At 44.6% G+C, this 18,159-nt stretch overlaps 1 protein-coding gene across 4 annotated transcripts in view; it reads right to left on the bottom strand.

The window, feature by feature from the left end:
* Positions 1 to 1,740: 1,740 nt before the first annotated feature.
* sema3h (sema domain, immunoglobulin domain (Ig), short basic domain, secreted, (semaphorin) 3H) overlaps positions 1,741 to 18,159 on the bottom strand; it is a 40,533-nt gene continuing 24,114 nt past the window's right edge. For 2 of the 4 annotated variants that reach the window (XM_062540255.1, XM_062540251.1), the window contains exons 9-17: positions 11,890 to 11,959; positions 9,377 to 9,521; positions 8,415 to 8,634; positions 7,798 to 7,880; positions 7,294 to 7,332; positions 6,428 to 6,585; positions 6,034 to 6,095; positions 4,178 to 4,320; positions 1,741 to 3,957 (exon numbers count right to left, since the gene is read on the bottom strand). In XM_062540255.1, coding sequence (XP_062396239.1) covers positions 3,532 to 3,957; positions 4,178 to 4,320; positions 6,034 to 6,095; positions 6,428 to 6,585; positions 7,294 to 7,332; positions 7,798 to 7,880; positions 8,415 to 8,634; positions 9,377 to 9,521; positions 11,890 to 11,959 — 1,346 coding nt within the window. In that variant the 3' untranslated portion in view covers positions 1,741 to 3,531. The remainder of the gene's footprint in view (positions 3,958 to 4,177; positions 4,321 to 6,033; positions 6,096 to 6,427; positions 6,586 to 7,293; positions 7,333 to 7,797; positions 7,881 to 8,414; positions 8,635 to 9,376; positions 9,522 to 11,889; positions 11,960 to 18,159) is intronic. The other 2 variants (XM_062540252.1, XM_062540254.1) reach the window with 2 other exon arrangements.

Below are 18,159 nucleotides of genomic sequence, written 5' to 3'. Positions count from 1 at the left end.
TTAGTAGTAGCCTAGTAGTAGGCTAGTAGTAGGCTAGTAGTAGGCCTATTAGGCTGCTGGGCTACTACTATTGCCCACTACTTTATTGTTGCCATAATTAAAGCCCTGTATGTAGGCCTGTGCACTGCTAAATGTTGTGGTTGTTTAGGTTGTTCTTATTCACATGCAGTCTTCAATATGGAATAGGCTATGCAATTTGACCTGTTCAGGTTCAATAGAATTGCCTAATAGAAACCATGGACATTCAGTCGTAATTATGGACACTGCTGGGGCTGTGTAAAAGTAGTGTTTTCTGTATAGCTTTCAGTGACCAATATTTTCCAGACTTATGCAGTAAGAAGTAGGGGAGAGCCGGGTAAGATGAACCATTTTTTCTAATGGTTTTGTTTTCAAGAGATTTTGTTTTGTAACCTACACACCAAATAAAAATTCAAAGTGTTCTACACCAACAACTCGTTGATAACTTGATAGGCTCAATAACTTAAAAGGGCACCAATTGAGGTGTAATGCATTGAATGTTGTTCTATTCACATTCTCTAACCTAACTCTATGAATGGAATCCACTTGGAGAGCACTTTTTTTTGGTACTTCATTTGCCATATGCTATGCCTTTCCACAAATTTCCTTAAGATACTGGATTTAATGTGTTTATATTTTCCAGGGGGGAAAAAAGGGTGGCTCATCTTACTCTTATGTTCAATTTACCCCGTTTCCCCCAAGACGTTGTTAAAATAACTTGAGCTTACACTTGCAATACCAGCTACAGGCCTACGGGGGCAACAAAGATATGTATCTGCCCTCCACCCTATTGTCACCCCCACTGTGTACAAGCCTATGCTGTTGAATTTATGTAAACCTTGCCTGCATGACAAACTGAAAACAGGAACCACACCCAGACCATAGTAGATCTGTCACAGTTTGACACACAACACTCTTCCCTAGCGAGTGTCAAATGAATTTTATGATGGATTCAGTGGTGGGTTATCCCTATTTCAAAGTCAAACAAACTGACATCATTTCATCCATAGCTTGTTTGATTCCAAGCTTGGCTTAGCTTTATGGAGACACACCCATGGAACACCAACTCTCTCTCTCTCTCTCTCTCTCTATCTGTTGGTTTTTCTCTCTCTTGCTATCCTCTATCACGCACACACACACACACACACACACACTCACACACACACACACACACACACACACACACACCGAGCAGCTGTACCCTGTGACAGATCTGGCCTGGGTGTCTCTCTCCCTGCATGTTCTCAGCTTCTATCTGGGGAGATCAAAGCCCTCGTCTCTCAGCCTCCTGAAGGGGCTGGCGTGCCGGCGGGCCCTCTAGGCACCAGTGTCCCGGAGCCCCAGCGCCAGTGGCTGTCACACGCACAGAGCGCCTTTTGTGTGCTCACTTCCTCCTCATTAGTGAGCCGTCCCTGGCAGCCGCCCGCATTGCACACCCACCCCGTGCCAAATGCTGCTTATTATTCATCTGTTTGTGTATAAATATGTGCCGTGCATGAGGTCCCTCGGGTGAAACACACACAGTGTCGGAGAGGAGACAGAGGAAGAGACAGAGAGAGAGAATTAGAGTGGGGCGCAGGGGTGGTGCTGGTGGTGCTGGTGCTGGTGGGGTGGGTGCGGAAGTTCATACTCTCCATTTCACACACCGCAGACTCTGAAAAGAAGAGGGAATGCCGCCAAAAAAACAGACGCAGAGAGGCACCCACTTTTGTGGGGAGGAAATAATTGAAAACACTTTATTTCGTTCACAGAGTCACTGCAGCAAATAAAAGATGTTAAAAGTGTATGGCAGGGTGATGGAGTGGGGAGGGGACTGGACAGGACACAGCCATCTTGAGGAGAATTACATCAGCGAGAGGATGACATGCACACATATGTGGGATAATCTACAGTTAAAACACTCCATCCTGTGTCAAAGGAGAGATTATTGGGTGGTCGGAGTCACGTCATTCAGCCCCCTGTGTATGCACTCACACACATAAGGAAAGGCACACACACACACACACACACACACACACACACACACACACACACACACACACACACACACACACGCACACGCGCACACACATCTAAACATACATACAGTTCACAAAGGCAGACACACACAGACATACACAGACACACACACACACACACACACACACACACACACACACACACACACACACACCCCTCCCTCTCCATCTTACCTCTTTTATGTGGTTAGAGAAGCAGGCAGCATTTTTTAATTTCCTCCTGCTCTCAAAGCCTGGATTTTCAGGCTTCTTCAGAACCCTAAATCCCATTTTCTTTTTTCTCTCTCTTTTTATCAATAAAAGGTGCTTCCTTTTGAGTTACAATGCAATACAGAATTGCTCAGCAGACATGAAAGGAAGCCAGCACCAATGATCTTGAGAAACCAGGTAGCGCTCAACCCACCCACATTCACTGTGGCCAGCCGAACATCAGGGATTATCTTTCAGCCTGTGGTGCTGTAGGCTACTTATGTTTCACAAAGACAAACCTGGACTGGACTGATTCTTTTTGTTCATCATTTGCAAAAGCATGCCATCCAATCACCTTTGAAGCTTATATAAAACTGAACACCCTCGCCACTTTGCCATCACATTCAACAACAAGTGTAATAAGTATAACACGTTCTAACAGCTGACATTCCCACGTTTCCACTAAAAACAAGCCTTTTTGTTTTCTTTTTTGAGTCATGAATAATCACAGGAAATATGAAAGAAAAAGAGAAATAAATACAAAAAACAGTTAAATAAGAAAAAGTACGTACATTTCAGCATAATACATTTGTGTGTGTGTGTGTGTGTGTGTGTGTGTGTAACATGTCAGAGAAGAGAAGATATTGTGCTTTTACTTTACACCCCCAGTCTCTTCAGGGTCAGCCCAGGACGCGCCCCGACTTCTCTTGAGTACAATCTTCATGGTTTCTCCTTGGCTCTTGGCTCTCAGATGGGACGGATACGGTCTCTCTTTGAGCGTGATTTGTGTTTTTTTTTCCCAGTCTCTACGGCCCACTCACGCTGGCCACGTCCTTTAGACTTCACCTACAGTCCTTCAAAATCCGCTGCTTAGCAACCGGGCGCCACAAGGCGATCCTTCGTCGAGCACAACTCTAGTCCATCAGCTTAAGTGTGTGTGCTTGTGTGGTCGGTGATGAGCATGTGCAAAGTGTGTGTATTCCTTGTTGTGTGTGTGAGGGCATGTCGAATACTGATGTTTGTTTACATATCTGTATTTGGATGTATGCCTCTGTACAGTATATTTGTGTAGTGTGCGTGTGTGTGTGTGTGTGTGTGTGTGATTAGGTGGGTGTGTTTGTGTCTTGTATTTATATGTCAGTGTGAGTGTGTTTGTGTGTATCTGTCAGCGTGTGTGTTTATATGTCTGTGTGTGTATGTGTGTGCTTTTATGTCAGTGTGTGTGTGTGTGTGTGTGTGTGTGTGTGTGTGTGTGTGTGTGTGTGTGTGTACGTGTGTTAGAGAGAAACCAACTTCATCGTGAGCGCTATGTACTCCTGGGCTGTCTCTGAGCAGAAGTTGGTGCCTTGCTCCTGTTCTTCCTCCCTCTTCCCTCTCCTCCTCCTCCTCCTCCTGCCGACCTCCCTCCCTCCCTGTGCCGGTCACCCCTCTTGCGCCCGCGGTGGCGCTCCCGCTCCCGGTTACCATGGCGCCGCTGGCTGAGCTCCCTACAGCGCTGCTTCAGGTCGCCCGGGTGAATCAGCGACATCACATCCTGGAACCAGGACTGGGTGGAGCCAGGGGCGGGGATGGACACCAGGGCGGGACCAATCACTTTTAAGTGAATGGTGACTGCTGTCCAATGGAAGCCATGCTCCTCCAGCTGGCAGTGGTACACACCCCCATGGACAAGCTCTGCCCTCGGGATGAGGATCCCCCTGTCAATCACCACCAGCTTCTCCCCGGACGTCACCTTCAAAGCAACAGGAGAGAGTGAGGAGAACCTTCCATCTCATCAACAGAATACACAACGATACAACTTCTATTCTCCCTGAACTTCACCTTCAACTTCAGATAACAGGAAAGAGTGGGAGAGGATGTTTGAGATCTTTGAGAATGCATGTTTCAAAGTGTCAGACCTGTGTGTTGTAGAGAGACCTGCGTAGAGGTTGTGTAGACAGTGCATGGTCTACCTGATGGAGTTCAGCGCTGTTCTCTCCTGTTTCCTTCAACCAGGTCACAGAGGCATGATGGGACTTTGGGAGACACTCCAGGTAAGTGCTGTTTCCCACGGCAACCACTATCGACCTCCTCTCTGTCTCTACCTGCAGCCCAGCTACACACAAAAGAGATACATTTCTACTTCAATTTCAGTACCATGAGACAGGACAAGTCAGTAAGACACTTTTAACCCACCACGCTAAGGAGCATACGCTTTCAGTTGGTTTATTTGTCTGCTTTTCTAACTGTAGTATTACAGAGAAAAGCATTGGCCCAGTTTGCATGAAAGGTGGTTGAGAGGTCGAAAGCATGGACCAAGGAAGAACCTATTACATTTTGGGGAGGATTCATGAATCATTTTTCCCTTTCATTAAGGTTTGCGAGACAGGGCATTTGGCCTTGGGTGAGGTCTGCGCTCTCCTAGCTGCCTTCTATTTATATTACACGTTAAAAAACAGCAGGAATTGACCCAAAGTGCCCTCCATTAACCACCACCATTAACATTGAGAGTTGACTGAGCTTTATAGGGCCTTCGTCCTCAGAGCCGAAATCCCCAGGCCACTGTCTCTCACCTCCTTCCACAGTTACACACACCGCTTTTTTTTTTATAGAGGTCACATGTGTCCTTCATTGCAAGCTGTGAATCTCTTTACTGCTTTGAGTTTGAACACAGCCTTCTTGGCAGCACCAAAAAACCTCACAAAAAGAAATATATCGTCGGGTAGAAATTTGATGTAAATTGAAAGCATGCAGCATGACAGCAGACTAAAAGCAGATTCATATGCTCTGATAAAAAGCCAACGGTCATACACTAGTGATGCGCTGCACACATTTGGTTTCACAGATTGCGATGGCGCTTTTGGCTTCTCTTCCTCCCTAACAGCGGTTGGTGGGTGAGTCACTGCAGCCAGCCGCTACAGGAACACAGATGACAACTAATCGCATTAGAAAATCCTTCCAGACACCAGAAAATAAACAGTCTATAATAAGGAGAGGGGGAAAAACAAAACACAGGACTGACTACCAGCGAGTGATCTGTAAGTAAATAAAAATAAACAAAAACAAATGCCTCCCTTGCGCAGTCGTGACGGCTCACACGGGGAAGAGACTCTGGAGAGCTGTAATTATCGCCATCTGTGCTCCTCGCTATCAAGTTCTTAATTAGTCATGATTGACGGACTACATGTGGGCTGCCTACAGTATTGGCAAAGGGTTACAGCAAAGGCTGGTTGGCTTTCTGTTGCGGTTTATGAAGCTTATCGGATAATATCATGGTATCAGTCAAGCGTGCCTTTAGCCTTTTAAGCAAATCGAATCAAACAAATTGCCCTTTTATGTGGATTTGGCCTTTTCTATCAGCTAGATGAAGGGAAAATCTGTAATAGATTTGGGCCTGATGAGGGCTGTAACAGTTCTGGAATCGTATGCTGTTGCATGTGTGATGCTTGCGGGTGACTGTGAGGGCAATTGAATACTATTGAGACCTCTCTGCTCTCACTGTTCGTGCTTTACCTAACATCCATGCATCTCTTCCCATTGTGCTCTAGATTTCCCTCAGGGATGAATAAATGATCTATATATCCATACATCGATAGTATCTGTGCTTTCCTTTAAAATATATAGTATTTCTTACTTATTACTATCCTTCTATATTGTCTGCAGTTTCCTTATGTTGCCCTTAGGGCTCAGAGTGCATGGTTTTCTCTCTGCTGCTTACTGTATGTACTGTACTGTATAGGGCAGCGGTGATAGTAAGGCTTTACTGGACCTGTCTTGGCTTGAAATGGCAGTCAGATAGTCAGATGGTCATTCAGACAGCAGCACTCACCTCCTTGTCTGACACACTGATTGAGAGGATCCCCTGCATCTTCCACCTGCCGGGTGTTTCTCCTGCACACATCACACACAACATGGGTGTTACAGTGAGCCTGAAGAGACTACCTTGTTGAACATGTGTGTGTGTGTGTGTGTGTGTGTGTGTGTGTGTGTGTGTGTGTGTGTGTGTGTGTGTGTGTGTGTGTGTGTGTGCATGCCAGTGTAAATATAGCATATATATTGTGTATTATGTATTATATATAGTATATATACTGTATATACACACACACACACTATAGTGTAAATATAGTATACTGTATACTGTACACTGTGTGTGTGTGTGTGTGTGTGTGTGTGTGTGTGTGTGTGTGTGTGTGTGTGTGTGTGTGTTTGAGCGGACCCCTCACCTGCGTGCGATGGGCATGTAGGGGCTGCATGCGTGTCCGTCCCAGGTGCAGTAGGGGTCTCTGGCCAGGCAGCACTCTGGACACGCCTGTCCGTACAGCTCACACTGGAATAGTCCCAGCTGGGCCACCCCCTCCGCCGCCCCTACAAACAGCCACTGCTATTCATACACACACACACACACAGGCACACAAACACATACACCACACACACACACACACACACACACACACACACACACACACACACACACACACACACACACACACACACACAGACACACACACACACATGCAAACATATACACACACACACATAGAGGGAAATACAGAGTACAGTGTCAATAAAAACTAATTTAGAAAGACAGCACTAAAATACATATCCACCTATAGTAGGCTGTGTATTCCTATGACCAACCAATGACATTATATGTACAGTCATTGTGACCAACCTAAACTCCCACAGAACCTTATTATAGGATTATTATAGAATAAAAATGCACCACAACACAGACAGCAAGACACACACACCCAAGGCACAGATGAGGGCATGAACATATAATCATAGCCTCGATTCGTTCCTCAAGGACTTCCAAACTTGTTGCTATGACGACCAAGCGAACACACTCTGGCACTCATTAATGGTGTGAATCTGCATCTCGAACGTCTTTTATCACATACGTGACACTATGGGGGCACAATGTGATTCCCAAGACACCTATGTGCCAAAACGTGTGTGTGAATTTGTGTGTGTGTGTGTGTGTGTGTGTGTGTGTGTGTGTGTGTGTGTGTGTGTGTGTATGTGTGTGTATGTGTGTGTGCGTGTATGCGCACGCGCGTGCAGTGCACATCTGTATGTAAAACCTCACCTTGTTCTTAGACAATGTCATGGCAGTCACAGGCGATTTCTGCTGAGGGTTAAGAGAGAGAGAGAGAGAGAGAGAGAGAGAGAGAGAGAGAGAGAGAGAACGAATCTAATAAGAATAGCCAGTTGAAAGAAAATAGCCCTTCAAATGTAATGACCAGAGAGACTATCTGAGCTGTAGATTTAGATCACAGAAAACATAATAACATTTGACAAACAATCTTATAAGGAGCATAATCACTTCACCGGAGATAACTCATCTAGTGTGCTGGCCAGAGACTATCTGAGCGGTAGCTGAGGTCAGTCCTAAGGGCCTCTCTCTCAGTGGACATTTCCTGTAGTTAGTGGAGTGTGTGTGTGTGCATGTGTATGTGCATGTACAATGTACATAGATGCGTGTGTGTGTGTGTGTGTGTGTGTGTGTGTGTGTGTGTCTCTCTGTGTGTGTGTGTGTGTGTGTGTGTGTGTGTGTGTGTGAGAGAGAGAGAGAGACATCGCCTGTAGTTACCTTAAAGACCTGCATCTGTTCCAGAGTGATGTCCTGACCATGCTCTCTGGGCAGAGGGATGGACTTCAGCACCAGCCCTGAGTCTGGAATACACACACAACGCATACAGTATCAGTGTGTGTTTTAACACAGCGCAACGCATACAGTATCAGTGTGTGTTTTAACACAGCGCAACGCATACAGTATCAGTGTGTGTTTTAACGCAGCGCAACACATACAGTATCAGTGTGTGTTTTAACACAGCGCAACGCATACTATATCAATGTGTGTTTTAACACAGCGCAACACATACAGTATCAGTGTGTGTTTTAACACAGCGCAACACATACAGTATCAGTGTGTGTTTTAACGCAGCGCAACACATATCAGTGTGTATTTTAACACAGCGCAACACATATCAGTGTGTGTTATTACGTGACCATGAAGTGCGTTGTACAACATCATAACACTGACCACAAGGATTCCCCAGATACAGTATGTACCTTACATTTTTACTTTCATGTTAAATGGACATTTTTCACTACTTGCACACTCATGTATGCAGCATTCACACACTTACGCAGACAAAAACACACACAAACACACACAGACACACACACACACACACACACACACACCTGTGCCGATGAAGAGGACATCATACTGTCCATCCACAGCCTCCACCCTGTCCACCAGCAGCCGGGTGAATTTATAAGCCACGCCCACTCTTATGACTAAGGGCCGCCCACCCAGCGGAAGCACCGCCTCCTGCATCAGAGGGTGGGTGCGGCTGAAGAAGATAACGTCATCAGGGTACTCGCGAGTGGACCGATAACTCCCATAGGTGCTGCTTGGACACTACAGGAACATAGACATAGAGATATTCGGTTATTATGTGATGATGTAATAATGGAATAATACATCTCTTTCCAGGTCCAACGGCTTTCAGACTCACATATGCAGTAAAATAAACAATTATTTTCCGCTATTCTGACTAGCCTTCAAGAGAATTGTCATCTTACTTACTTGTTGCCTCAACCTAATCAAATCCGACTTCTCACAGAAGCCTGGACGTTACCCTCGAATATATCATCTGGCTGCACAGCTGCAGTTATTATTCTGTTAAAGTTTAGCCATTTTATTTTAAGCTTGCTAAAAGTGAGGTGATGATGACAAAGTTTACAAGTTGCAAAAACCATCTGGCTGCACTAGTAAACGTCTTTTCACAAAAAAGCTGTCGGCCTGTGACGTCGGACTTAGAACTGAATAGCTAAGAGACCACTGGTCAGTTACTGACACTATACCACAATAAATTAAGATATTTTTTACCATTCACATAGCAGTACAGTACAGATGTAAATGGATGGTTCCATGGAGAGTCAAAACGACGAAAATCAGGCGAAAGTTTGCCTCAATAGTTCTTTGAAACATTGAAAAAAGCTCTTCTATGGCATCGCTCTGAAGGACCGGTACTGGCCCGATTATTTTTTTAGAGTGTATATTGCTATTTTATATAATGTCCAATATAATATATGTATAAGGTAATAGTATAGGAATATATATGCATTGTATAGGTAATGGTATGAAATATAATACTTACAGTCCCTGGTCTTGGAAAGGGCACCCGGCCTGTAAACTCGGCCCATTTGTACTGCGGTCCATCCCTGTGATAAAAGTTGCCTTTGAAGGCTCGGGCCACATCCTGCATGCGGTACACACACACCGCCGAACCATTCAACACATCACTGGCACAGAGAGGGAGAGAGAGAGAGAGAGAGAGTCAATTAAATGGATATTTTTTGAAATCCTAATTTCAGGGTGTTTTCACATGTAGTCTGTTTGAAGAGAACTGAACTCACTAAAACTGAAGTTCACTAAAAGATGACCAGAAAGTGGGCCAAAACAAAAGGGACTTGGTTCATTTTGTGTTCACATTGTGAAAGAGGATTCAGATCTACTGAAGGCCTATCAAATTGGATCACGACACCAATTTTTGGTTATGATAATTATTTCAGCCTGATAATGAATGATGATGAAAATACATAACTAACCCAGAGCAACTACACAGCCCATGATCCGAAGCAGGTCTGAGAGCCACAGAGAGGGTATAGTGTGAACATAAAGACAACTGAGGCCCCATCAGAGCTGACATGCACCAGAATGAGATCTGTGTCCTCTTTCAAATTAACCCACAGTGTGAAAACAAGATGAACTTGTTTGTCCTTTTTCTGGTCCCCTTTTAGAGGACTGAGTTTGGTTCTTTCACAGGGGACTATATGTGAAAACAACATAAAACTATTCAAAACATGGTCAGTCAATTAAACAAAACCCTTAATTTGAAACCTCATCAATTCCGAGAAACCTAAAATACAGGGTATACAGTATACAGTGTACTTCATTATCGACATGCATGTATATACAAGATCGTAATTAGAGTTGCCGTTTGTGTTTGCAACTCATAACAATGCACGAACATGAGCAATGAATGGAGTTAAAGCCTACAATCACTCAAAGCATGTAGACTGACACTTGGTCAAGGTTTTGGAATACCAATAAAAAGCCCCAGCATAGAATAGGCTTGGGTTTTCAAGGCTAGTGGCTTTGCAGCACTGGTCTGAGATCAGTCTCAGAGTACACTAGGCCATTCATCTTCAGTTCAAACGATTGTTGTGCCAATAGGGAAGTAGAAAATTGTGAAACATAATACTTCCAATGTCAGCATTTCCACTTGTCAAGGAGCCGGGCACCACCCATGATATTCAGTCCCAGAATCAATATGTTCATAAATATTCAGGGTGCCCACACACATACACACACACACACACATATTTTCCTTGGTGCCGCATTAACACAGTTGACCTCTGCCAAACACTTGCATAGTGGGTACAGTGGTACAGTTTGTCATCGTGATTTGTTTAGAGAATTACTGTATCTGTCGTGCCATCTAAAGGTCTGAATCTGGAAAATATGAACAAGTGCTGCCTCCCCACCCTTGGACACACACACACACACACACACACACACACACACACAAGCACACACACATGCACACACACCAGTGCACACACCCTTGGACACAAATTTAAAACATGACTTCATTCTACCCTCCTCTGTGAAGCATCATGAGTGACCATGTGTGTGTGTGTGTGTGTGTGTGTGTGTGTGTGTGTGTGTGTGTGTGTGTGAGTGAGAAAGAGAGAGCGTGAGAGAGTGAGAGAGAGACAGACAGAAAGAAAGACAGTACGATAAAGACAGCTCAGACCCAGCTAAACTTTATGTCTTCACTATGTCACACCACCAATCACTTTATAAACACTTCATAAAAGTCTCAGCACAACTCATGATGTGATTGTAGTTATTTCCAGCAACACCACGACTGGTAAGGGTGTTGCCCCCTCATGTCACCCACAGGGGGTGCTGTGGACTTAGAGAGTCTTCTCTGGCCACCACTTAATGCTCCCAACAGCTGACCCTGGTCAGTTGGCTGCCATTATTGTCCCATGCTGAATACTACTCTGTCTGGCCATGATTAAGTTATGGAGTGGAGTGGCATGTAATAGAGTGGAAATCCATGCCACTGGGTAAATATATACACTCACAGTGGTGGGTTGGGAGCCAGCTGAGGTCAGAGTGTGAGTGTGTGTGTGTGTGTGTGTGTGTGTGTGTGTGTGTGTGTGTATGTGTGTGTGTGTGTGTGTGTGTGTGTGTGTGTGTGTGTGTGTTTGTGTGTGTTTGTGTTTGTTTGAGTTTATATGTGTTTATGCGGTGCGTGCATGTCTGTATGTGTTTGTGTAGAGGTGTGTTTGTGTACATGTGTGTGTCTGTGTGAGTGTGTGTGTGTATATAGAGGTGTAGGTGTGTGTGTGTGTGCACTGTATAATTATATATATAGGAGAAGGTGTGTGTTTGTACATGTGGCGTGTGTGTGTGTGTGTGTGTGTGTGTGTGCTTGTGTGTATGAGTGTGAGAGCATGTGTGAGCCCACCTGGTGGTCGTGAGGAGGCTGTAGATGAGAGGGTTTTTCTTGTCCCTGCTGTTATGTGGTGTGTGTGTGTATGTGTGTGTGTGTGTGTGTGTGTGTGTGTGTGTGTGTGTGTGTGTGTGTGAACCCACCTGGTGGTCGTGAAGAGGCCGTAGATGAGGGGGTTTTTCTTGTCCCTGCCGTGCTGGATGAAGATGTCCTCTGTGATCCAAAGAGACAACATAACACAGGAGATGAAATATTAAACACCACTGAAACAGCTCCCGCGGGGAGCAGAGAGCTTTGTGTGTGTGTGTGTGTGTGTGTGTGTGTGTGTGTGTGTGTGTGTGTGTGTGTGAGAGAGTGTTTCTGAGGGAGACAGATTGAATTTCTGTCGGCAGGTGGCCTCCTCATCGAGTGGCAGGAGTGCCTCTGCATGTGACTAATAGCAAGCGTCTCTTGAGGGAAATATGGCTGTGAGATTGTATGTATCTAATGAAGTCTCCCTTTGATATTATGGATGACTGGTAGACTGTGATAAAGTCCAGTGTCTCCATGTTGAGCCCCACTGGGCGTCTACACAATGCCTCTCCATGGCAACCTGGATTTAACCCAACCAGAGAGCACCACACTGTCTTCCTCGAGGAACTCCCCCACTGTGGTTTACATCTTCATACAAAACATGGACACAACACACACACACACACACACACACACACACACACACACACACACACACACACAGGAACACACACACCAATACACTCCCACTCCCATACACTCCCACTGACATACAAACACACATACAAACAAACACACACACAAATGCCAACATGTATGAAAGAGCCAATCTATTTAGCATATTGAAGATCAATGAGGTGACCTAAACTGATTTACACGGTGCGCCTTTCCCAACATAGACTCAGTGTTAATGTAGTGTTATTTCTATAGGGAAGCTTCCTTTATACATTACAAAGACCTATATCTGTCAGGACCGGTTTTCCCCTCTAATAGTTTCAATCTCACACTAAACAGGAACAATTATTTAACACGCTAAAGTGCTTAACAAGAGCACTCATGTTTGCAAAACAAGCACAGTCTTTCTCTCTTCTCCCTCTCTTTTCCCCTAAACTCTCCAACTCACCCCTTCTTTCTCTTGTTCTCTCTCTCTCTACCTCTCTCTCTCTCTCTCTCTCTCTCTCTCTCTCTCTCTCTCTCTCTCTCCCATCTTTGTTGTCATGCGGGGCACACCAGAGCATATCCATGCTCTCACATTCCAGGCGATCCAGCAGCTTCAAGTGTGTGATGGGATCGGCCATGGCCCATCTGAAGGCCTGATTTCATCATCGGACATCGACACACACATACACACACACACACACACATACACACACACACACACACACACACACACACACACACACACACACACACACACACACACACACACACACACACACACACACACACACACACACACACACACACACACACACACACACACACACACACACACTGTGCAAATTCACATGGTAAGATCAACTCGGAGATGTATGAACATGTACACACACACACACACACACACACACACACACACACACACATACACACACACACACACACACACACACACACACACACACACACACACACACACACACATATATACTGTACAGCAGCACACAGAGGCACATGCACATACTTGATACTTGCAGTCATGTATACAAGCACCATGAGACTTGTGTAATGTTTTGGCGCTCTATAAGTGAAATAAATTTGAAATTGAAATTGAAATTGAAATTGAATTGAATTGAATTGAATTGAATTGAATTGAATTGAATTGAATTGAATTGAATTGAATTGAATTGAATTGAATTGAATTGAATTGAATTGAATTGAACTGAATTGAATTGAATTGAATTGAATTGAATTGAAATTGAAATTGTGTTAGTGTACACACTGGCACAATGCAAAAGCATACACACTCTCTCTCTCTCACACACACACACACACACACACACACACACACACACACTGCACTGCACTGAAGAGGGCAAGTATGGTGTTGGTATTTTCTTGGACCTATCCTAAGCCTTTGACACCATTGACTTTGATATCTTGCTGGATAAATTACATCACTATGGTATCAGAGGTTTAGCACTTGAATGGTTCAGAAGTTATCTATATGAGCCATAACTCTACCTGTAAGCCCATCATCTTTGGGGTCCCCCAGGGTTCTATTTTGGGGCCACTCTTATTTATCCTATATATAAATTATTTAGTAAATTCTTCTAAAATATTCTATAAAATCATTTTTGCTGACGACACAAATTTGTTCACATCTCACAGGAACCCTCTTATTTCACAAGACATAGTGAACTCTGAGTTAATCAAAGTGAACTCCTGGTTTAAATGTAACAGACTGTCTTTAAATGTCAGCAAAACAAATTTCATGTTATTTATCAAATTTCATGCTATTTAAACCTAAAAACAAACCTAACCTAACACTGGTCACTGCCTCATTTAAATCAATGGGCAGGAAATAAAAAGAGTGCATGCCACTAAATTCCTAGGGGTCTATATTGACGACTCTGTCAACTTTAAATGTCATATTGACCATCTTGTAAACAAACTGTCCAAGTATGTTGGCCTGTTTTACAAGATCAGACACTTCCTTCCACTGTCTGCCCTTCTTACATTGTACAAAACTCTCTTTGAACCTCATCTTAATTACTGCAATGTGATATGGTGCAACACCTTTTGTAGCCATCTTCCTATATCTAATATAAATATTGTCACTTCATGGACCACTGGGATGTATGTGTATGATTGTATGTGTATGTAAGGTAAGAATGTATGTTAAGTGTTTTGGTGTACTATGTATGCTCTTACTGTACCATTACCTTTTCTATGATCTTTGGGCCCCCGCCTATAAGCTTTCCTAGCTTCCTTGGGGGACCCATTCACTTTACCTGTTTTAAGTTTATAACCCTACTGTAATATTTTGTTTGAAGTGGTATTGTGAATAAACTAAACTAAACTAAACACACACACACACACACACACACACACACATGCCTGAGCCATTCTCTCATGGCCAGAACAGTAGGGGAGAGGCAGCGTGTGCTGTGGGCTCCAGCAGCCGTGGAGGAGCCGCACATCAGCATAGTTGCAGCATGAGCACTACAGTAAAGTGGGGAAAACCACACAGAGCAGCTGAGCTGGAGAGGAGATTTCCCCTCCTGTAATCCCGCTCAACTACCTCTCTCTCTACTCTCACTCTCTCTACTCTCTCTCTCTCTCTACTCTCTCTCTCTACTCTCTCTCTCTCTCTACTCTCTCTACTCTCTACTCTCTCTTTCTCTACTCTCTCTTTCTCTCTGTGTCTCTCTCTCTCCTCTCGCTCTCTCTCTCTCTTTTCAAGCCTTCTGCATTGTGTCTCTCTCTCTCTCTCCCTCAATCCCTCCCTCTTCTTGTCTCTTTGTTTCTCTCTCTCCACTTTGCTGCATCTCTTTCTCTCTGCCTCCTGTTCTTTTTTTCTCTCCCTGGAGGGCTCTCGATGTGTCCATTTCCCCCTAACAAAAGGGTCTGTTCTTCTTGACGAGAGATAGTTTTGTCTAGCCCTCACTAACAACTTCAAACACACACACACACACACACACACACACACACACACACACACACACACACACACACACACACACGTACACCCGCATGGTGCCCGCTCCAAAAATCCTCCAATCACTCTCTCTGTCTCTATTTTAGCCCTCCTGCAGCCCCTATAACCACTAACTTCCTTCCCCTCCTCTCCTCCCTCCATATCCCTCTATCCCACATCATGAGACAGGATGAGGGTGCCATCTCACCCACCATCGTCCTAAACACACACACACACACACACACACACACACACACACACACACACACACACACACACACACACACACACACACTCACACACACTCACACACACACTCACATTCACACTCACAAAATCCCCGGACTTTGAAAAACAACTATAAAACAGACCAAAACTATGAGGATTTTTTCAGAAAAATGTTAATCACTCAGAAACCACTTTTATAGTCCATATTCATCACAGTGAAGACATTAACAATCAAACAGACAATAAAAAAAATGTTAACTGCATAGAAACCACTTGCATAGTCCATATTCATTACAGTGGCAACATCAAACATTACAGTGAAGACATTAACAATCAAACTCTGACAACTCTTACAAGTACAATGTCCTGAACTTCACCTCAGACTCCACGTAAACACAAACACACACACACACACACACACACACACACACACACACACACACACACACACACACACACAAACACACACACACTCACACACACACACAAATACTTTCGCACGCAGACCTATACACACACACTAATGACATAGTACAATGTGAGGAATTCAGACAAAGTATGTGGGGAAGATTGATGCTCTCGCCATCTCATCTAACATTAACAACCTCCACCGCCATCTCATCTAACGTCAAGCACCAGCTCCACTGCCAGAGAGCCGTGTCCTTGTCCATCTCAAAGCCTCACACACACTCTCTCAGCTCTCAGCTTGACCTCAGCACATCCCCTGCACTCTCTACCCTCTCTTTCTTTTTTCTCTCTCATTCTCATTCTCTCTCTCATTCTCTCTTTCTCTTTCCCCCTCTCTCTCTCCATATATTTGCTTTTTTTTCTCTTGCTTTCTGCCATCCCTCCATCTTTCTACACCCTTTCCTCCCCTACCATCTTTCTCCTCTTCCTCTCTCTCTCTCCTATCTGTGTTGGACAAACTGAGCATGTAGCACTTTGTGTACAAGAATGTAATAAAGGGCTTTTGAAATGCTCAATTCTCTCTTGTATCTGTATGTCTATCTTAAATGATCTATTTCTCTCCACCATTTGTCCTTCTGCCCTCTCTCCTCTCTCTTTCTCTATCAATCCATCTGCACCTTCATTTGGCCATCTGTCCATCTTGCTGTCTCAAATTCAAACCCAATGAGATTTATTGGCACAAAACCATCATTGCAACCTCTCCCTCTCACTTCCTTTGCTTCTCTCTCTCTCTTTCTCTATCTGTCTCATTTCTTTTGCTGTTCTATCTCTTCCTCTCTCACACACACACACTCTCTCTCTTTCCCCTTTGCTGCACTCTCTCTCTCTCTCTCCCCCCCTCAGGTGAACGCCTAAAGACCCTGCTTGCCCCAGGCTTTACAGGCCGGTTGCTGTGGCTGGCCCACTGTTATGAAAACTCCGACGCCAAACTGCCTCCAGATGTGAGAGATGAGAGAGACCATGCCTGAACCACTTCAAGAGGACAGAGGTTCGTCCAGACACAGATCAGGCCATGCGTGAGGTAAAGCTGGGCACAGTGACTTTTTAACATGTACACACACACACACACACACACACACACACACACACACACACACACACACACACACACACACACACACACAGACACAAACACATGCACACAGATATACACAAACATACACACACAAACGCACACACACATGTAAAATGCCCCTGAAAAGACAGGGCAGCTGGCCGCAGTGTGTGTGTGATGGTACGGAGAGCCTGTAATTGCGCAGCCACAGCAGACTGCTTCCAGACCACGGCTCTGGCCAGAGGAGAGATGGAGTGGGTGAGAGGGGAGAGAAGGAGACATGGCTGCCTCCTCTCGCATAACAAAGATACACGCACATCCACACGTACACACGCACATGCATAAACATGTACGCGCACACACACACACACACACACACACACACACACACACACACACTCACACACACGCACGTACACACGTACACGCACACATGCATAAACATGCACCCACACACACATGCATAAACAAATACACAAAGGGGATGTGCTCCCCCCCTCTTACACAAACACACACACACACAAAGTACAGACAAAAAGACTGAACTGAAAGTCACAACTCAAACACACAGACAGTAACACACTAACATGCTGTAGAAGCTTTAGTGCTCTCTTTCAACATCACACTCATCCACATCAAACAGGTTGGCTATATATATAGACCGAGTGGAACAGTAGCTAATAATTGCGTCAGATGGATGGGGATAACCAGACCTCAAGACCTCCCAGTGTCCATTACTACCTCCTGAGGCACACTAATGACAAAACCACACACACACACACACACACACACACACACACACACACACACACACACACACACACACACACACACACACACACACACACACACACACACACACACACACACACACACACACAGCTTCTCCAACACAACATACCACAGATCATACAAACACACATAAACAGCCTTTCAAACGAACAGTCAATTTAAAACACACACACACACACACACACACACACACACACACACACACACACACACACACACACA

Source organism: Sardina pilchardus, chromosome 7 (genome assembly GCF_963854185.1).
Source record: "Sardina pilchardus chromosome 7, fSarPil1.1, whole genome shotgun sequence".
NCBI lineage: Eukaryota > Metazoa > Chordata > Actinopteri > Clupeiformes > Clupeidae > Sardina > Sardina pilchardus.
Note: the sequence above shows the minus strand (reverse complement) of the source record. Positions and strands in the feature narration are given on the sequence as shown.